General features: G+C 46.7%; 1 protein-coding gene across 1 annotated transcript in view; it reads right to left on the reverse strand.

Annotated features, from left to right (window-relative positions):
• MTHFD2L (methylenetetrahydrofolate dehydrogenase (NADP+ dependent) 2 like) overlaps nt 1-22,773 on the reverse strand; it is a 73,957-nt gene that overhangs the window by 44,944 nt on the left and 6,240 nt on the right. The window contains exon 5 of the mRNA XM_056568337.1: nt 15,574-15,696. Coding sequence (XP_056424312.1) covers nt 15,574-15,696 — 123 coding nt within the window. The remainder of the gene's footprint in view (nt 1-15,573; nt 15,697-22,773) is intronic.

Below are 22,773 nucleotides of genomic sequence, written 5' to 3' on the forward strand. Positions count from 1 at the left end.
GCGATACCACATATGTTTATTTTTATTTTTATTTACATTACATTACATTACAATTTTATTTTGGGAAAGGGGGGTGATTCAAACTTTTATTAGGGGAGGGGTTAAATGATCTTTATTCACACACTGATCTCTTAAATTGTTCAATGGTTTCTCATAGGAAGCAATTGATCAATGATTCTGCCGCTTGACTGCTCATGCCTGGATCTCAGGCACTGAGCAGTCATTCGGCGATCGGACATCAGGAGGCCAGGTAGGAGACCCTCCTCGTGTCCCAGAGCTGTTCGGGATGCCGTGATTTTGCCGTGGACATCCCGAACAGCCCCCTAAGCTAACCGACAGTGATTTACTTTCACTTTAGACGCGGCGTTCAACTTTGAATGCCGTGTCTAAAGGGTTAATAGCGCGTGGCACCGTGATCAGTGCTGCGCGCTATTAGCCACAGGTCCCCACGTTGTAGAAAGGGAAAGGACTCAGGATGTACCGGTACGTCCTTGGTCCTTAAGAGGTTAAAGAAAGGTTAAAAATATACACAAGGTAATACACAAGGATGATTAAAAATGATAGTAATGACTAGAGATGAGCAAACTTTTCGCCGAACTTTCCGGAAAAATTTGTTTCGATCTGAATTTATTCGTGGCGAATCTATATTAACTCCTTAACGATGCAGGACGTATATTTACGTCCTCCGCCGGCTCCAGCGGGTGAAATCGCGGCATCCTGAACAGCTTCCAGGACACCGGGAGGGCCCTTACCTGCCTCCTCGGTGTCCGATCGACGAATGACTGCTCTGTGCCTGAGATCCAGGCAGGAGTAGTCAAGCGCCGATAACACTGATCACAGGCGTGTTAATACACCCCAGTGATCAGCATGAGAGATCAGTGTCTGCAGTGTTATTGGTCCCTATGGGACCTATAACACTGCAAAATAAAAGTAAAAAAAAAGTGTTAATAAAGGTCATTTAACCCATTCCCTAGTAAAAGTTTGACTCACCCCCCTTTTCCCATAAAAAAAAATAAAACAGTGTAAATAAAAAAAAATAAACATATATGGTATCGCCGCGTGCGTAAATGTCCGATCTATAAAAATATATCATTAATTAAACAACACGGTCAATGGCGTACGCGCAAAAAAATTCAAAAGTCCAAAAAAGCATATTTTTTGTCACTTTTTATACCATTAAAAAATGAATAAAAAGTGATAAAAAAGTACGATCAAAACAAAAATTGTATCGCTAAAAACTTCAGATCACGGTGCAAAAAAATGAGTCCTCATACCGCCCTGTACGTTTAAAAATAAAAAAGTTATAGGGGTCAGAAAATGACATTTTTAAACGTATAAATTTTCCTGCATGTAGTTATCATTTTTTCCATAAGTACGACAAAATCAAACCTATATAAGTAGGGTATCATTTTAACCGTATGGACGTACAGAATAATCATAAGGTGTAATTTTTACCGAAATATGCACTGCGTAGAAACGGAAGCCCCCAAAAGTTACAAAATGGCGTTTTTTCGTCGATTTTGTCGCACAATGATTTTTTTTGCCGTTTCTCCGTGATTTTTTGTGTAAAATGACTAATGTCACTGCAAAGTAGAATTGGTGACGCAAAAAATAAGCTATAATATGGATTTTTAGGTGGAAAATTGAAAGGGTTATGATTTTTAAAAGGTAAGGAGGAAAAAACGAAAGTGCAAAAACTGAAAAACCCTGAGTCCTTAAGGGGTTACAATCAGCTATTTCTGGCCTACAGAGAGCCTCAATAGGGGTATAGAGAACTTTGCTGTGTTCTAACACACATATGGCACAGCCTGGAGGTGGCATCATGAGTCCTGAAATTGACCCTAATGCAAGGAATTTCTGAAACTGGGGACCAGCACCTTAATTATGTTTTGCAGTATCCATGGCAGCGCAATGAGAGAGCCTGGAGGTGGTAGCATCAGCACGAGGAGACCATAGAGCAGCACGATTATGGTGCCTGGAGGTGGCAGCATCAGCATGAGGAGACCATAGAGCAGCACAATTATAGAGCCTGAAGGTGGCAGCATCAGCATGAGGAGACCATATGGCGGCACAATGACAGTGCCTGGAGGTGGTAGCATCAGCATGAGGAGACCATATGATGGCACAGCGACAGAGCCTGGAGGTGGTAGCATCAGCATGAGGAGACCATATGATGGCACAATGACAGAGCGTGGAGGTGGTAGCATTAGCATGAAGAGACCATAAAGCAGCAGAATGAGAGAGCCTGGAGGTGGCAGCATAAGCATGAGGAGACCATATTGCAGCACAATGACAGAGCCTGGAGGTGGTAGCAATAGCATGAGGAGACCATAGAGCAGCACAATGGCAGAGCCTGGAGGTGGCAGCAGCAGCATGAGGGCCATGCCAACTGAGGATTGAGTGACATACTTAAGTATGCTGACATACTTATTGCGTATATGAGAGGAGAACAATACGCTTCACTACACTTAAAACAGTATTTGTCTAGAACAGCAGTAGGTGTGTACTATTGGTGGTCCTTTCACAGTATCTAGGCCCTTGACATATTAACAGGTACAAAATAGTACACTACTTAGATGTAGGTATGCGGTATGCACTGATTAGGGCAGAAAAATGCGCTACAATATGCCTAAAAACTCTGTATTTTTGTAAAACACCAGCCGGTGAGTACTATTGCTTGGACTTTCACAGTATGTAGGCCCTTGACAGGATAACAGGTACAAAATGGTACACTACTTAGATGTACGTATGTTTTATGCACTGATGAGGGCAGAAAAATGCACTACAATACGCATTAAAAACTCAGTATTTTTGTAAAACACCAGCTGGTGAGTACTAGTGCTTGGACTTTCACAGTATGTAGGCCCTTGACAGATTAACAGGTACAAAATGGTACACTACTTAGATGTAGGTATGTAGTATGCACGTATGAGGACATAAAAAATGTGCTACAGTACACTTTGAAAACGTATTTTCATGAAACAACAGCTAGTGATTAGTTTTCCCTGGCCTTTCACTGTATGTAGGCTTGTTTCAGATTAACAGGTACAAAAAAGTGCACTATTTAGATGTAGGCATTTGGTATGCACGTATGAGGACAAAAAAATGCACTACAGTACGCTTGGAAAATGTATTTTCGTAAAACACCAGCCGGTGATTACTTTTGCCTGGACTTTCCCAGTATCTAGACTTGTTACAGATTTACAGATACAAAATAGTAGACTGCTTTGATGAAGGTATGTGGTATGCACGTATGAGGGCAGAAAAATGCACTACAGTCCGCTGAAAAAACTTATTTTTGCATAGCAGCAGGACACAACAGTGCAGCACCACAAAAATAAATAGCGCTCTGTCTCAGAGTACTAAGAATGGTGTGAACCGCTGGTTATTATACCGTCTACAGACTAGCAGCAGATGATTTCTTGTGGAGAAAATACACAGAATTGCACTGAAAAATCATTCCTGCCTCCTGTGAGACGGTTCATGAAGTTAAGGCAGCTTGTTGATATGTATGAGGTAACGAAAAGCTATCTGCCCCTCTCTGACAAAATGCTGAATAAAGTGACTGGGAGGTTAATGGCTAGCGTAAAAATCCTTCTCAGTGACAACAAGCAAAGCACTGCACTGCTCTGTCCACAACGCTGATGTGACTAGCTGTTGACAGTGGAACGCTGCGGTATGATCAATTCAGCGTCTCTGTGTAACACACAGAGACACGCAGCCGTCCTCTGCGTGTATGGCATGAAATGAGCAGCCGCAAAATGGCTGCTGATTATATAGGGCTTTGACATCACAGGGGTCAATGGATGCTGATAGGCTGAATCCTGCATGTGATTCAGGGCCATCCCACCTACCTCCCTTCCCGCCTTGCCTTCCCGTCTTCCCAGCATCCCCAGCCCCATGTAATGACATGTGGATCTGCCGTTCTAGGTGTCCTGGAGCCTGGAAAGTTGTAAAATGGAGTTTAATGAAGCGATTTGCGCGATAGAATAACGGTGATATTCACATTCGTTACGAATCAAATAAATCCTGAAATTCGTAACGAATTTGGGTTCGTCTGCTTTGATTCGCTCATCTCTAGTAATGACATGTAATAACATGAAAAGATATCCTATCTATCCTATCTATAAGTAGATATCCTATCTATAAGTTGAATCTATACAGTACAAATGTTCAAAGTGTTTTCCATTAGTAACACAGCAGATGTCTAGGCGGTAGTCCAAGGCCGATCCAATGTTTCGAGTTGGGACAGATCTTAGTTTAGACAGAACTGGACTACCGCCTAGATATGTGCCATGCCACCTATAGAAATCACTGTAAACATGTGTAGTGTATACAGTAGATGAGACTAGGTTAGATAGTGTATCTTCTCATGGTAATACATTTGTGTTCTCTTGATACAGAGACTAGAATTTTGCACCATCCTTTTGAATCACTCTGTTTCTAGAATGGAATGCTAAAAATTGTTTAAAAAGTCATAAGTTCCATTCCACGTAATACGTGTTGTCTAGAGCCAAAGCAATATCTCATTTCTTGAACAATTAAAGACTCATCTACCCTTTGAAGAATGTATAAAGTATATTGTAGTCTAGCTTTCTTTAAGTATGAACTTACTTAGCTTAAGATAAGTAGTGAAATATGAGTTTTACCTAGCTGCATTCCCACAGATCAGTTACAGAATAAAGTAATATGTGGTATCTTACGTGTGTTTTAAGGTCATGATTACTCACATGTTTTATGTTAAAATACCATAGATGTCACCTTAGTATCTCAAAGATAAAAGTATTAGGCAGAGCTAAATCTTTTCACAACAAATCAATGGTTGTAAATGATGGATATACAACCTTTTCTTGGCCACATTAACTTAATTTAGGACATATATATGGGGATGGGGTACCAATCATGTCATAAATGCCATAAAGGCAGGTGCCTGTGTTTGCAAAGTCCATTGCATTATGACAAGGTGCCGAGTGTCTACTTTTAGAAAACATACTAATGTGAGCGTATAATATTGTTTTATTATATTTTTTATATAAGGTTATTTTTTCATAATTTAAGTTTTTTTTGTTTTTTTTTAAATTAGAAGTATGTAAATTGTTTTGGCTACTAGAGGTACAATATGTTCAGGAATTCCTGTTAGCTAAAAGGTTAAACTGCATATCCTATTTTTTACATTTATAACCTATTTACTGGATACATGAGATATGATAGATTGGTGGGGGTTTATTTTACTAATCCTTACATCTCCTCAGCAAGGAAAAGCAAGCAGTATTGGAGATGCAGCAATATGCATGCCATTTATTTTATAAGGAATATTTACTTATAGGGAAATTGACAGCCAGTTCACCTGTATTAAACTGGCACTGTCATATGCAAAACCTTTTTATATGTTGTACATCTTGGCAAAACATTAACCATTCTAATATATTTCATAAGAATTTTTTTTTCCTTTTTATATAAATCATGGCTTATAAAATCATGGCTTTGTCCAAGCTGAAGCACAGGCATGGACAGTCCAGTAAGTGAGGGTGGGCTAGCACTCCTCTGTCTGATAGGACAGGAGTGCGCACAAAGGAGTACTATCAGACAGGAGAGAGCACAGAGGAGTACTATGAGACAGGAGAGAGCACAGAGGAGTACTATGAGACAGGAGAGAGCACAGAGGAGTGCTATCAAACAGGAGAGCACAGAGGAGTGCTATCAGACAGGAGAGAGCTGAGAGGATTACTATCAGACAGGAGAGAGCACAGCGGAGTACTATCAGACAGGAGGGAGCACAGAGGAGTCCTATCAGACAGGAGAGAGCACAGAGGAGTACTATCAGACAGGAGAGAGCACAGAGGAGTGCTATCAGACAGGAGAGAGCACAGAGGAGGGCTATCAGACAGGAGAGAACACAGGGGAGTACTCTCAGACAGGAAAGAGCACAGAGGAGTACTAACAGACAGGAGAGAGTACAGAGGAGTACTATCAGACAGGAAAGAACACAGAGGAGTACTATCAGACAGGAGAGAGCACAGAAGAGTACTATCAGACAGGAGAGAGCACAGAGGAGTACTATCAGACAGGAGAGAGCACAGAGGAATACTATCGGACAGGAGAGAGCAGAGGAGTAATATCAGACAGGAGAGAGCACAGAGGAGTGCCATCAGACAGGAGAGAGCACTGAGGAGTGCTATCAGACAGGAGAGAGCACAGAGGATTCCTATCAGACAGGAGAGAGCACAGATGAGCCCTATCAGACAGGAGAGAGCACAGATGAGTCCTATCAGACAGGAGATAGAACAGAAGAGTAATATCAGACAGGAGAGAGCACAGAGGAGTACTATCAGAGAGGAAAGAGCACAGAGGAGTGCTATCACACAGGAGAGAACACAGAAAAGTACTGTCAGACTGGAGAGAGCAAAGAGGAGTACTATCGACAGGAGAGAGCACAGAGGAGTACTATCAGACAGGAGAGAGCACAGAGGAGTACTATCAGACAGGAAAGAGCACTGATGAGTACTATCAGACAGGAGAGAGCACAGAAGAGTACTATCACAGAGGAGTACTATCAGACAGAAGAGAACACAGAAGAGTACTATCAGACAGAAGAGAGCACAGAGGAGTACTATCAGACAGGAAAGAGCACTGAGGAGTACTATCAGACAGGAGAGAGCACAGAATAGTACTATCACAGAGGAGTACTATCAGACAGGAGGGAACACAGAAGAGTACTATCAGACAGGAGAGAGCACATAGGAGTACTATCAGACAGGAGAGGACACAGAGGAGTACTATTAGACAGGAGAGAGCACAGAGGAGTACTATCAGACAGGAGAGAGCACAGAGAAGTACAATCGGAAAGGAGAGAGCACAGAGGAGTAATATCAGACAGGAGAGCACAGAGGAGTACTATCAGAAAGGAGAGAGCACAGAGGAGTATTATCAGACAGGAGAGAGGACAGAGGAGGGCTATCAGACAGGAGAGAGCACAGATGAGTCCTATCAGACAGGAGATAGAACAGAAGAGTAATATCAGACAGGAGAGAGCACAGAGGAGTACTATCAGAGAGGAAAGAGCACAGAGGAGTGCTATCACACAGGAGAGAGCACAAAGAAGTGCTATCAGACAGGAGAGAACACAGAAGAGTACTGTCAGACTGGAGAGAGCAAAGAGGAGTACTATCAACAGGAGAGAGCACAGAGGAGTACTATCAGACGGGAGAGAGCACAGAGGAGTACTATCAGACAGGAAAGAGCACTGATGAGTACTATCAGACAGGAGAGAGCACAGAAGAGTACTATCACAGAGGAGTACTATCAGACAGGAGAGAACACAGAAGAGTACTATCAGACAGAAGAGAGCACAGAGGAGTACTATCAGACAGGAAAGAGCACTGAGGAGTACTATCAGACAGGAGAGAGCACAGAATAGTACTATCACAGAGGAGTACTATCAGACAGGAGGGAACACAGAAGAGTACTATCAGACAGGAGAGAGCACATAGGAGTACTATCAGACAGGAGAGGACACAGAGGAGTACTATTAGACAGGAGAGAGCACAGAGGAGTACTATCAGACAGGAGAGAGCACAGAGAAGTACAATCGGAAAGGAGAGAGCACAGAGGAGTAATATCAGACAGGAGAGAGCACAGAGGAGTACTATCAGAAAGGAGAGAGCACAGAGGAGTATTATCAGACAGGAGAGAGGACAGAGGAGTGCTATCAGACAGGAGAGAGCACAGAGGAGTACTATCAGACAGGAGATAGAACAGAAGAGTAATATCAGACAGGAGAGAGCACAGAGGAGTACTATCAGAGAGGAAAGAGCACAGAGGAGTGCTATCACACAGGAGAGAGCACAAAGAAGTGCTATCAGACAGGAGAGAACACAGAAGAGTACTGTCAGACTGGAGAGAGCAAAGAGGAGTACTATCAACAGGAGAGAGCACAGAGGAGTACTATCAGATGGGAGAGAGCACAGAGGAGTACTATCAGACAGGAAAGAGCACTGAGGAGTACTATCAGACAGGAGAGAGCACAGAAGAGTACTATCACAGAGGAGTACTATCAGACAGGAGAGAACACAGAAGAGTACTATCAGACAGAAGAGAGCACAGAGGAGTACTATCAGACAGGAAAGAGCACTGAGGAGTACTATCAGACAGGAGAGAGCACAGAATAGTACTATCACAGAGGAGTACTATCAGACAGGAAGGAACACAGAAGAGTACTATCAGACAGGAGAGAGCACATAGGAGTACTATCAGACAGGAGAGGACACAGAGGAGTACTATTAGACAGGAGAGAGCACAGAGGAGTACTATCAGACAGGAGAGAGCACAGAGAAGTACAATCGGAAAGGAGAGAGCACAGAGGAGTAATATCAGACAGGAGAGAGCACAGAGGAGTACTATCAGAAAGGAGAGAGCACAGAGGAGTATTATCAGACAGGAGAGAGGACAGAGGAGTGCTATCAGACAGGAGAGAGCACAGAGGAGTACTATCAGACAGAATAGAGCACAGAGAAGTACTATCAGACAGGAAAGAGCACAGAGGAGTCCTCTCAGACAGGAGAGATCATAGAGGAGTGCTATCAGACAGTAGAGAGCACAGAGGAGTCCTCTCAGACATGGGGGAGCCCAGAGGAGTCCTTTCAGACAGGAGAGAGCGAAGGGGAGTCCTATCAGACAGGAAATAGCACAGAGGAGTGCTATCAGACAGGAGAGAGCACAGAGGAATACTATCAGACAGGAGAGCGCAAAGAGGAGTAATATCAGACAGGAGCGAGCACAGAGGAGTGCTATCAGACAGAAGAGGTATATGTAGGGGGAAAAAGAAGACAGATATGGTGCTAATATAGTGCCGGTTATCCGTGGATAATGGATGTATGGTAGCAAAAATCAAGAGCCTGCTCACCTTTAAGTGTTGCGCTAATTTCAGGCGCAACACTGATGAAAGCTTTGACCAGGTGTCTTTTTGCAGGTACGCCAGGAGCAGCTGGCCGTCGGTCCCGTTGAAGACGGAGGGTAGGATAGTTTTGCAGATGCGGGAAGTTGGAATCCCGGCACGGGTTTCCTAGACCTTCCCGTGGATGGTGACTTCGGCGCTGAAGCGCTACACCGGCGGGGTTAGACAGAAATTGGAGAGGGTGCAGAGATAACTTTTTATTATTTTCATAAAAAGTATTGACCACAATGGGCCCATGTATCTCAATGGGCAAAAAATCACACCACCACAGTCCCATCCCACTCTCCTCCACACACCACTACCAGCAATGGGAGGCTGACGTCACAGACCCAGCAATGGGAGGCTGGGTCTGTGACGTCAGCTCTCATTGCTGGTGGTGGTGTGTGGAGGAGAGTGGGATGGGACTGTGGCGGTGTGATTTTTTGCCTATTGAGATTCATGGGCCCATTGTGGTCAATACTTTTTATGAAAATAATAAAAAGTTATCACTATATCTCTGCACCCTCTCCGACTGCTGTCTAGCCCCACCGGTGTAGCGCTTCAGTGCCGAAGTCGCCATCCACGGGAAGGTCTAGGAAACCCCTGCCGGGATTCCAACCTCCCGCATCTGCAAAACTATCAGACAGGAGAGAGCACAGAGGTGTCATATAAGACAGGAGAGAGCAAAGAGGATTCCTATCAGACAGGAGGAGCACTGATGAGTCCTATCAGACAGAAGAGAGCATAGAGGAGTACTATCAGACAGGAGAGAGCACAGATGAGTCCTATCAGACAGGATAGAGCACATATGGGTCCTATCAGACAGGAGAGAGCACAGAGGAGTCCTATCAAACAGGGGAGAGCTCAGATGAGTCCCTTCAGACAGGATAGAGCACAGAGGATTCTTATCAGACAGGAGAGAGCACAGAGGAGTCCTATCAGACAGGGGAGAGCTAAGATGAGTCCTTTTCGACAGGAGAGAGCACAGGGGAGTCCTATCAGACAGGAGATAGCACAGAAAGTGCTATTAGACAGGAGAGAGCACAGAGGAGTCCTATCAGACAGGGGAGAGCTCAGAGGAGTCCTTTCAGACAGGAGAGAGCACAGGGGAGTCCTCTCAGACAGGAGAGAGCACAGAGGAGTACTATCAGACAGGATAGAGCACAGAGGAAGGCTATCAGACAGGAGAGAGCACAGAGGAGTCCTATCAGACAGGAGAGAGCACAGAGGAGTGCTAGCCCACCCACACTTATTGGACTTTGTCCAAGCCTGTGCTTCATCTTGGACAAAACCATGCTTTTATAAGCCAAGATTTCTATAAAAAGGAAATAAGATTTTCACATGAAATATATTAGAAAGGTTAATGTTTTGCCAAGATGTACAATATATAAAAGGTTTTTGTATCTGACAGTGCCCATTTTAGTATAATTTTAAGTTACAATGTCTAAGAGAGACCATTGTATGATGAGAATATTGTAACTTAAGTCCTGGCAAACAAATGTTTGCTTGGGCCATCAGGCACACTAGCAAGATCCTGTGCCCTAGGTGACCGATACGACCCAGACCCTGTAGCAGCCACTCTGACACCTAACAGCTTTCTCCCAATCATTATGTACAGGGAGAAACCTGTCAATCAGCAGTGGGGAGGCAAGGGGAGGCCACGGATCATGAATATGCCAGACTCCTTGCTACAGCACTACTGGCTACAGCAACGGACTGTTGCTGTCAGAGTCTGCATTTATTGTAGGATCATATTCATTCTATTAACATTGGGCTTCATATGAGCTTATATCGCTATCTAGTGGAAATACACACGTATTAAACATTTGCAAGGAAAAATTTCTGTGTAAAAACTTTTTGTCAAGCATACCTATACTCTATGTACCATTGGGCAAACTCGCAAAGCAAAAGATACAGCTGCACTCTAATTTGGTAAAGAAAAAATGTTACGTTTATTCACCCATGCAACGTTTCTGCTACGCAGTGCAGTCTTTTTCAAGCATAACCATGGTGGTACATAACATGCCATTATATAGGTATACACGGTATACTAGGCAAATATCCATAATTTTGTGAGAAATATATAATATACATAATATATTGAAAGGGCAAATAACTTCCTGATATAAAGTACTTAAATATGACAAATTACTTTCATTATATAATATTTACATTTACAAATACATGTTACGCCTAGCGCTCCGGGTCCCCGCTCCTCCCCGGAGCGCGTACGGCGTCTCTCTCTCCGCAGCGCCCCGGTCGGTCCCGCTGACCGGGAGCGCTGCACTGTCATGGCCGTCGGGGATGCGATTCGCACAGCGGGACGCGCCCGCTCGCGAATCGCATCCCAGGTCACTTACCCGTTCCCGTCCCCTGCTGTCATGTGCTGGCGCGCGCGGCTCCGCTCTCTAGGGCGCGCGCGCGCCAGCTCCCTGAGACTTAAAGGGCCAGTGCACCAATGATTGGTGCCTGGCCCAATTAGCTTAATTGGCTTCCATCTGCTCCCTGCCTTTATCTGACCTCCTCCCATGCACTCCCTTGCCGGATCTTGTTGCCTTGTGCCAGTGAAAGCGTTTTGTGTGTCCAAAGCCTGTGTACCAGTACTTCTGCTATCACCCTGACTACGAACCTTGCCGCCTGCCCCCGACCTTCTGCTACGTCCGACCTTGCTTCTGTCTACTCCCTTGTACCGCGCCTATCTTCAGCAGCCAGAGAGGTTGAGCCGTTGCTAGTGGATACGACCTGGTCACTACCGCCGCAGCAAGTCCATCCCGCTTTGCGGCGGGCTCTGGTGAAAACCAGTAGTGACTTAGAACCGGTCCACTAGCACGGTCCACGCCAATCCCTCTCTGGCACAGAGGATCCACCTCCTGCCAGCCGGCACCGTGACAGTAGATCCGGCCATGGATCCCGCTGAAGTTCCTCTGCCTGTTGTCGCCGACCTCCCCACACTGGTCGCCCAGCAAGCCCGACAGATTGCCCAACAAGATCACCAGCTGTCGTACTTGACCACCATGACTCAGCAACTCCAGTCGCAGCTACAGCAGATTCAGTCGCAGCTACAGCAGCAGCAACCATCTCCTCCGCCAGCTCCTGCACCTCTTCCGCAGCGAGTGGCCACTCCTAGCCTCCGCCTGTCCTTGCCGGACAAATTTAATGGGGACTCTAAGTTTTGCCGTGGCTTTCTTTCGCAATGTTCCCTGCATTTGGAGATGATGTCGGATCAGTTTCCTACTGAAAGGTCTAAGGTGGCTTTCGTAGTCAGCCTTCTGTCTGGAAAAGCCCTGTCATGGGCCACACCGCTCTGGGACCGCAATGACCCCGTCACTGCCTCTGTACACTCCTTCTTCTCGGAAATTCGAAGTGTCTTTGAGGAACCTGCCCGAGCCTCTTCTGCTGAGACTGCCCTGCTGAACCTGGTCCAGGGTAATTCTTCCGTTGGCGAGTACGCCATACAATTCCGTACTCTTGCTTCTGAACTTTCCTGGAATAATGAGGCCCTCTGCGCGACCTTTAAAAAAGGCCTATCCAGCAACATTAAAGATGTTCTGGCCGCACGAGATACTCCTACCAACCTGCATGAACTCATTCATCTAGCCACTCGCATTGACATGCGTTTTTCTGAGAGGCATCAAGAGCTCCGCCAGGAAAAAGACTTAGATCTCTGGACACCTCTCCCACAGTCTCCATTGCAATCTGCGCCTAGGCCTCCCGCCGAGGAGGCCATGCAAGTGGATCGGTCTCGCCTGACCCTGGAAGAGAGGAATCGCCGTAAGGAAGAGAATCTTTGTCTGTACTGTGCCAGTACCGAACATTTTTTGGTGGATTGCCCCATCCGTCCTCCACGTCTGGGAAACGCACGCTCGCACCCAGCTCTCGTGGGTGTGGCGTCTCTTGATGCTAAGTCGGCTTCTCCACGTCTCACGGTGCCTGTACGGATTTCTTCTTCAGCCAGCTCTTCCCTCTCAGCCGTGGCCTGCCTGGACTCTGGTGCCTCTGGGAATTTTATTCGGGAGTCCTTGGTGAATAAATTCCGCATCCCGGTGACCCGTCTTGTCAAGCCACTCCACATTTCCGCAGTCAACGGAGCCAGGTTGGATTGCACCGTGCGTTTCCGCACGAAGCCCCCCTCCTAATGTGCATCGGACCTCATCATGAGAAAATTGAGTTTTTGGTCCTCTCCAATTGCACTTCTGAAGTTCTCCTTGGACTACCCTGGCTTCAACACCATTCCCCAACCCTGGATTGGTCCACAGGGGAGATCAAGAGCTGGGGTACCTCTTGCTTCAAGGACTGCCTTAAACCGGTTACCAGTACTCCCTGCCGTGACCCTGTGGTTCCTCCTGTATCCGGTCTCCCTAAGGTCGTTATGGACTCTGCCCGCCTTAAGAAGTGCCTCTCCCCCCCTCCCAGTCCAGTCAGGCAAGCCTCGGTGCCTCCTCATGGCCCTCGTCCTGGTGTCACACTGCCCCGTGCCAGGCCTCGCCCTCTGCCCTCCCTCCCCATTCCCACTCCTGCTGTACTGCCTGCCGTTGAGGAATCCCTCCATCCTTTCCCGGTGTCCTCATCCCAGGGGAGGCAGTTACCGGACCAAGAGAAGGGGAGACCTAAGGGGGGGGGTACTGTTACGCCTAGCGCTCCGGGTCCCCGCTCCTCCCCGGAGCGCGTACGGCGTCTCTCTCTCCGCAGCACCCCGGTCGGTCCCGCTGACCGGGAGCGCTGCACTGTCATGGCCGTCGGGGATGCGATTCGCACAGCGGGACGCGCCCGCTCGCGAATCGCATCCCAGGTCACTTACCCGTTCCCGTCCCCTGCTGTCATGTGCTGGCGCGCGCGGCTCCGCTCTCTAGGGCGCGCGCGCGCCAGCTCCCTGAGACTTAAAGGGCCAGTGCACCAATGATTGGTGCCTGGCCCAATTAGCTTAATTGGCTTCCATCTGCTCCCTGCCTTTATCTGACCTCCTCCCATGCACTCCCTTGCCGGATCTTGTTGCCTTGTGCCAGTGAAAGCGTTTTGTGTGTCCAAAGCCTGTGTACCAGTACTTCTGCTATCACCCTGACTACGAACCTTGCCGCCTGCCCCCGACCTTCTGCTACGTCCGACCTTGCTTCTGTCTACTCCCTTGTACCGCGCCTATCTTCAGCAGCCAGAGAGGTTGAGCCGTTGCTAGTGGATACGACCTGGTCACTACCGCCGCAGCAAGTCCATCCCGCTTTGCGGCGGGCTCTGGTGAAAACCAGTAGTGACTTAGAACCGGTCCACTAGCACGGTCCACGCCAATCCCTCTCTGGCACAGAGGATCCACCTCCTGCCAGCCGGCACCGTGACAATACATAAGACAACATTGATTTGTGAAGACAAAGTGCAAACATATTTAGTAATTACATTTATAATGGGGGAAGGGCATACTGACACCCACCCTCTAATGTCGAACATGTAAGGACACCAAAATGCCATTATTGGCATCAGCTTGTATCTTGTATACCTATATAATTGCATGGATTGTTTCACTATGGCTTATACTTGAGAAAGGCTGCACTGGGCAGCAGAAACATCCCATAGACATGGGAGAATATACTTAGCCTTTTTTTCTTCACCGAATTGGATTGCTGCTGGATCACAACTTATGGAAACTCCATCTTGCACCTGCCTGTGTATGCATAGTATTGGGTTATGCTGCTTCTTTTTTATTTACTATTCATTGGGCAAACTAGTTATGTGAGTAAGGTTAAAAGATACAAAAAAAAACAGCAAATCAGTAATTTCGTTTTCTTGAACATCTTTGTTCTTTCTTTACACATTCCTCTCACATTATAATCAAGCAGTGAGAGTCCAGTCATTTATGTGAATTTTCTAAATAAGGCATTGTGTGTGTGCTTGGGTAATAGTAGTAATTCTGACTACTATCTTAAAATTGAGGTTGTTTTTCAGTGGGTAAAGAGTTTCTGAAAAGGTAGAGACAGTCAAGTATCAAGGAATAGGAAGTGGAGATAGGGTTTTCTTTTTTATTACAAGATTGACACTGACTTACAGCGTGCCTGTCCTAAAACAAAAAAAAATAGCTAAAGCTTGTATCTTACTAACTTAATCTTCTTGATGCTTCCTATGTGTGTTCTGAAAGTTTTTTATATAGCTTTTTTGCCCCCAAAACAACTCGTTTTGTGCTCACTGTCCCTGCCTTTTAATGAGCAGGTGAGGGCGTTCCGAGAGCATGACACTTGCCCTCACATGTCATTATGGACCTTTCATCCTCTGTGTGGCTCCTGGTCTAGGGAGCGCGCACGGGTGCTCCAACAATTGTTGCAGGTTGATGTTTAAAGCCTTCCTGCTAGTCCCGCCCAAATTTCTCTACTCTGCACCGAGACAAAGATGATAATGCTCTGGGACGAACCTGCATTCTGGCAAGTACGAGGACCCCTTGTGGTAGAAATTGTAGTGCCCGTTTTCTACTGGAAATAGAGATAGTTTTTTATTACAATACATTAAAAATAGCATTAAGATAATCTAAAACTTATCAAAAGTTTTACATTGTGACAGTGCCCATTAAAGAAGAAATGTAAATAATGGGACATGTGCCTTGTCGGTAAAAGTTGCATCATCCAACCTAAAGCCAAGCTTGGTCCTATGTATGTCGCACTCACCTGGCAAAGGTAACTGGACCAGTAAGCCACTAACATTAGAGTCACCACTTAACTTGCTTATAACTTGCAGCAGTTCTTCTTGGGAAACATTGCTGGGCTTAAGTATTATTTCACTGGAAATTCCTAAAATATAAAGATTAATCGTTATACATATACTATGCTAGAAGCAATGACAATTATTGACAAACATGATGAACAGCAATAATTATGGTTCTGGTAATCTTAAGAGTTAAATCAGATATGGCTGTTTATTTCTATACCCTGCAATAAAAAGTCAGTACAAACAATTTCACCATCTGCCAAATCAACAGAACAGAGGAAAGTAAACACAGCATGTAACATACAAAAGTGTTACCAATTAATTTAACAAGCATTTTTTCAATGGGGGGGGGGGGGGGGGAACACCTTCCCCTTGAGGATGCATATGGGTGCCTCATGCACTTGTGAAGTGGCTTAGAATAATGGCAGGTGGAAAATAAAAGTCCAAAGGAAAAAAAAAAGAACTTAAAATGGTACTCCGCCCCTAGACATCTTATCTCCTATCCAAAGGGGGTAAGATGTCTGATCGCAGGGGTCCCGCCGCTGGGGACCCGCGCGATTTCCCTGCTGCACCCGGCATTCGTTCAGAGCGTCAGGTTCAGCGCCAGAGGCTCGTGATGTCATGGCTGCGCCAGGCTCGTGACATCACGGCCATGCCCCCTCAATGCAAGTTTATGGGAGGGGGTGTGACACGCCTCACCCCCCATCTCCCATAGACTTGCATTGGCATCACGAGCCTCCGCCTCGATGGAGCGAAGTTTGCTCCATGCATTTGATGTCTGGGGTGCCGCAGCCGAGATTACGGGGGTCCCCAGCGGCAGGACCCTCACGATATGACATCTTATCCACTATCCTTTAGATAGGGGATAAGAAGATGTCTAGGGGCAGAGTACCCTTTTAAGACAGATGCCCTAACAGTCTCTCTTTCTCTCTCTCGACCTTGCCCCTGCTTGCTTCTATTCATGCACATTCCCATGCCTCAGCCAACTGCCCATCCACCACAGCACTCACTATTACAGATATAGCCTACGAGCAGTCCAAACCACTGTCAGGCCCTCTATCACATAGGCAGACCTTGTTTAGTTAGAGATCCCTGCACAGGGTCAGACATCTTAACAACTTAGCAGCTTTTAGCAGCATGTCAACGTGACACACTGTAGCTCAACAGAAATTATCCAGAGAACCCAGCTTGTCAAATATCTCTCATTGGTTCAACAGCATCATAGCTGGAGCCTTCTGTACCTATCGTTGGCCTATTTTCAACCTGCGTCAATTTCTGTGTCCCTCTCACCTGCAGCTCTGCATAGTTGCTTCTCTTCAGCTGGTGGCACAAAAACACACGTGCCCGGTTGGTACCTATTATGAGAAACTAGCCATCTCTCTGCATGTGACATGAAGAGGTCACATACACTTGTCAAACAATAACTGATATAGGCACTGAAATCAGATACTATGAGCGGACTAGGGAGCAGTGGAAGTTGATAATCAAATTTAGTCGATCAATTGAGCTGAGTTAAAGAAAATATGTGTAAGCAGAGTTTTTGTGGTATAAACCAAACCATATTGGTGCTCTGCTGCTCTGCCAATTGCTCTGATCACTTGGCACCATTGCAGTCAGACTGTATAATCAGACTTATGAGTCACTTCTATTTATGCCTGCTTTATGAAATGTTCCCATTTACATTTCTGATTTGCTTACATTCAGACTATTACGTTGTATATTTGAGCTTATTGGCTATTCCATTACTGATTGTGGGGTGGTATCTTATTTTTCTGCACTTATGGACTCTCCCACCTCTGGTGCCTCAGCGGCTCTGGGTCTGTACAAAGTCACCTCCACTACTTCTCGTAAAGAATTCACTACTATCTCTTTTCTCCTAGTTTAGAAGGACAAAAACTGATAAAATGTTGCCCTTTATAGGGCAGCATTATCTTCTACCAGTCCATGTGGTTTTAGCCACATATATTCTCTTTTATAGGGCTGATTATTTGGATACACCATGAATTGATCATTGTGGTGTCTACTGCTGAGGCACTCTGAAGCAGGTTTACACAGGATACGCCATTAATGCCTGATAAATATGGGTCCCACCTTGGGATTTGCACCAATCTCCAGAACTAGGATCCCACAGCCCTTCTGGCCTTGTACACGGACATGCCATAAATGTGTGATAAATGCAGGTCCCCATCCAGTGTGGTTTTGGTGGCCATAGGAGGCCAGGATTCCAAAAAGAGGATTTTTAAAAATGCAAAGTAGAGCTTTCTCATCGGCCCCCATCCCCTGCCATAATAATAAGACTGGGTCCCCACTGCTTTCTGCTTCTTCTGGTATGTGGACACATCGGGAAATGCCTGCTCTGTGAGTTACTGGTTGCAGCAGTGAAGCACCTCAGCTAGTGACCTGCTGCTAGAGGAATTGGGGAGCAGCAATGAGCAGCAGAAATTGGCTACCAATTGCCTGAAAATAAGCAGAAATGTCTGCTTATTTTGGTTCTAGAATGTACCAACTTTACACCAAGCAGCATAAAATACAAATGTCTTGGTCGTTGAAGATGATGTTTATGTAAACCTAAGCTAGTGACTTTCCATTGCCATCTTTTAAATACAGCCAATGTGATAATGCATGCTATCAAAGTCTCTAACATGTAAATGTATGTCATTTACTATATGTGTATGTCAGGATCCGGACCGGAGTGCAGGGTATGCAGGGGTTACTGGTCCTCACCAGAGCCCGCCGCAAAGCAGGATGGATTTTCAGCGGCAGGTAACCCCCAGGTCGTTTCCCCTGGTAACGACTCAACCTCCCTGACAGCTGAGGCAGGCACGGTACAAAGGGATGAGACAGAGGCGAGGTCGGACGAAGCAGAAGGTCAGGGCAGGCGGCAGAGGTTCGTTGTCAATGGTAAAAGCAAGGTCAGGTACACAGGACTGGGAAACACAGGAAAGCTTTCTCAAGTGCATAAACAACAAGATCTGGCAGGGAACGGAAGGGGAAGAAGACTTTTAAGCACATGGAACAGATGGAGCTGATTAGACAGATTGGATCAGGCACCAATTAGCGGTGCGCTGACCCTTTAAATCTGAGAGCCTCGGCACGCGCGCATCCTAGAGAGCGGGGCCGCGCGCACCGGGACCCAACAGGAGATCGGGACAGGTGAGTGGGACAGGATGCGATCTGCGGACGGGCACAGCCCGCCAGGCGGATCGCATCCCCGCCGGGCACAACAGAGCAGCGTCTCCGGTCAGTGCTGCTGACCGGAGCGCTGCAGGGCAGAAGACGCCGCGAGCGCTCCGGAGGAGTAGGGGGACCTGGAGCGCTCGGCGTAACAGTACCCCCCTCCTTTGGTCTCCCCCTCTTTTTGGAGCCAAGAAACCTGGCAATGATGTCCTTGTCTAAGATGTTGGCTTCAGGCTCCCAGGATCTCTCCTCAGGACCGCAATTCTCCCAGTCCACCCAAAATTTTTTTTTACCTCTGACCACCTTGGAGGCGAGGATCTGTTTGACAGAGAAGACATCAGAGGAACCGGAGACAGGGACAGGAACCTTAGGAGAAAAATGATTAAAGACAACAGGTTTAAGTAACGAGACATGAAAAGAGTTAGGAATGCGGAGAGAGGGAGGAAGGTGGAGCTGATAGGACACAGGGTTAATCTGTCTTAGGACTTTGAACGGGCCTAAGAACCGTGGACCCAACTTGTAGCTCGGAACCCGGAAACGAATATATTTGGCGGAGAGCCATTCTCTGTCACCCGGAGAAAAAACGGGAGGAGCCCTTCTGCTCTTGTCAGCATGTTTCTTCATCTGGGAGGAAGCCAATTGGAGAGAATCACGGGTGTCACACCAGATGGAGGGGAAATCCTGAGTCAGCTCATCCACAGCAGGAACACCAGAAGAAGTGGGCAACGGGAGGGGGGGAAGAGGGTGACGGCCGTACACCACAAAAAATTGAGTTTTAGTGGAGGACTCAGAATTTTTAAAATTATAAGAGAATCCGGCCCAGGGCAGGAGGTCGACCCAATCGTCTTGGCGAGAAGAAACAAAGTGCCGAAGATAATCACCCAAAACCTGGTTCACTCTTTCCACTTGTCCATTAGATTGTGGATGGTAGGCAGATGAAAAATTTAGTTTAATCTTCAACTGGGTGCAGAGAGCCCTCCAGAACTTAGAAACAAATTGTACGCCTCTGACAGAAACAATATGCGTGGGAAGTCCGTGGAGGCGAAAAATTTGGAGGAAAATTTTTTTAGCCAACTGAGGTGTGGAAGGAAGACCTAGCAGAGGAACAAAGTGGGCCATCTTGGAGAAACGATCAACGACCACCCAAATGACTGTGTTACCATGTTAATCAGGAAGATCTGTAATAAAATCCATGGCAATTTGGGACCATGGTTGCTCAGGGACGGGCAAAGGATGTAGGAGTCCAGCAGGCTTCTGGCGAGGAGTTTTATCCCGGGCACAAACCGTACAAGCCCGAACAAAATCAGTAACGTCCCTCTCCAGCGTAGGCCACCAATACAGGCGGGAGATTAGCTGAATGGATTTTTTAATGCCAGCATGACCAGCCAGGTGAGAAGAATGCCTCCATTTGAGGATCCTAAGGCGAAGGCGTGGAGGAACAAAAGTCTTTCCAGGGGGGGTTTGCCCCAGTGAAGCTGGAGCAGAGGAGACCAGGCACTCAGGTGGTATAATATGCTGTAGAGGGGCTTCAGACTCGGAGGTATCAGAAGAACGAGATAGGGCATCAGCTCTGACATTCTTGTCAGCGGGACGGAAGTGTATCTCGATGTTGAAGCGGGCAAAAAACAACGACCATCTAGCCTGGCGAGGATTCAAACGCTGAGCGGACTGGAGGTAAGACAAATTCTTGTGGTCAGTGTAAATGACAATGGGGTGTTTGGAACCCTCCAAAAGATGTCTCCACTCCTCGAGTGCTAACTTGATGGCCAGGAGTAATGTTCCGTCCAGTAGCATTTTTTTGTAGAAGAATGGCTCCAGCTCCGACTGAGGAAGCATCTACTTCCAGGAAGAATGGTTTAAACGGATCAGGTCTGGACAAAACTGGTGCAGAGGTGAAGGCAGCTTTGAGATGTTTGAAGGCCTCATCCGCCTGTGGAGGCCAAGACTTTGGATTAGCATTCTTCTTAGTCAGAGCCACAATAGGAGCCACAATGGTGGAGAAGTGGGGAATAAACTGTCGATAATAGTTGGCGAAACCCAGGAAGCGTTGGATAACACGGAGTCCAGAAGGGCATGGCCAATCCAAAACCGCCGACAGTTTATCTGGATCCATTTGAAGCCCTTGGCCAGAGACTAGATAACCTAGGAAAGGAAGACTGTTGCATTCAAAGAGACATTTTTAAAATTTAGCGTATAGGTGGTTTTCACAGAGTCTTTGGAGCACTTGACGGACATGACGATGGTGTTCCTCTAAGTTAGAGGAAAAAATCAAGATGTCATCCAAGTAGACCACAACACAAGTATACAATAAGTCCCGAAAGATCTCATTAACAAAGTCTTGGAAGACTGCAGGAGCGTTGCAGAGTCCAAAGGGCATGACTAGATATTCAAAATGTCCATCTCTGGTATTGAAAGTGGTTTTCCACTCATCACCTTTACGGATACGAATGAGATTATACGCGCCCCTTAGTTCCAGTTTGGTGAAGATATTTGCTCCGCGTAGACGGTCAAAGAGTTCGGACATCAAAGGCAGGGGATAGGGGTTTTTGATGGTAATCTTGTTTAAACTGTGGTAGTCTATACATGGGCGTAAGGATCCATCCTTTTTAGAAACAAAGATGAACCCCGCTCCAGCAGGGGATGAGGATTTTCGAATAAAACCACTCTTTAAGTTTTCCTGGATGTACTCCATCATGGCTTGAGTCTCTGGGGCTGAAAGAGGGTAAATCCGGCAGCGGGGCAGAGTGGTACCTGGAAGAAGGTCAATAGGGCAATCATAAGGTCTATGTGGAGGTAAGACCTCTGCTTGCTTTTTGCAGAATACATCTGAATAGTCCTGGTAAGCCTTGGGAAGGCCCGGCAAAGAAGAAGCCGCAGGGGCTTTACTAGTGGAAGCAGACATGAGACATCGCTTGTGACAAGAAGGACCCCAACTTTTGATCTCCCCGGTGGTCCAGTCAAGGGTAGGAGCATGATGCTGGAGCCACGGCAAGCCGAGAAGAACTTCAGAGGTGCAGTTAGGCAGAACGAAAAATTAAATTTTTTCATGATGAAGTCCAATGCTCATGGGCAGGGGTTCAGTACGGTAGCGCACAGTGCAGACCAATTTCTCTCCGTTTACTGAAGAGATGAAGAGCGGCTTGACGAGACGGGTTACTGGAATACTGACCCTATTAACGAGAGAGGCCAAGATAAAGTTTCCTGCAGAACCAGAGTCCAAGAAGGTCACTGCTGAGATGGAGGAGTTGGCGGAAGGAGAAATCCGCACAGGTACAGTCAGACGTGGAGAGGCAGAATTTACACCAAGTGTCGTCTCTCCCACGTGAACTAGGTGCGTGTGTTTCTCCTGATGCGGAGTCCTTTAGGAAATGTTCGGTACTAGCACAGTAAAGGCACAAATTCTCGTTTCGGCGGCGAGTCCTCTCTTGTTGGGTCAGGCGAGACCGATCCACTTGCATAGCCTCCTCAGCGGAAGGCACAGGAACAGATTGCAAAGGACACTGGAAGAGAGGTGCCAAAGGAGGGGACTGCCTGGAGCGAACAGAGTCCTTCTGGCGGAGCTCCTGGCGTCTTTCTGAGAGACGTAAGTCAATACGGGTAGCCAAATGGATGAGTTCAGACAGGGAAGCAGGAATTTCTCGTGCGGCCAGAACATCTTTGATGTGACTGGATAAGCCTTTCTTGAAGGTCACGCAGAGGGCCTTATTGTTCCAGGCAAGCTCCGAGGCAAGGGTGCGGAACTGAATGGCGTATTCGCCGACAGAGGAGCTTCCTTGGACTAGGTTCAGTAGAGACGTCTCGGCTGAGGAAACCTGGGCTGGCTCCTCAAAGACGCTGCGTACTTCAGCGAAGAATGACTGGACGGAGGCTGTGGCAGGATCATTGCGGTCCCAAAGCAGTGTAGCTCAGGCCAGGGCCTTTCCTGAGAGAACACTGACTTCGAACGCCACCTTAGACCTTTCGGTGGGGAACTGATCCGACAT

The sequence above is a fragment of the Hyla sarda genome, chromosome 1, assembly GCF_029499605.1.
Source record: "Hyla sarda isolate aHylSar1 chromosome 1, aHylSar1.hap1, whole genome shotgun sequence".
NCBI classification, from domain to species: Eukaryota; Metazoa; Chordata; class Amphibia; order Anura; family Hylidae; genus Hyla; species Hyla sarda.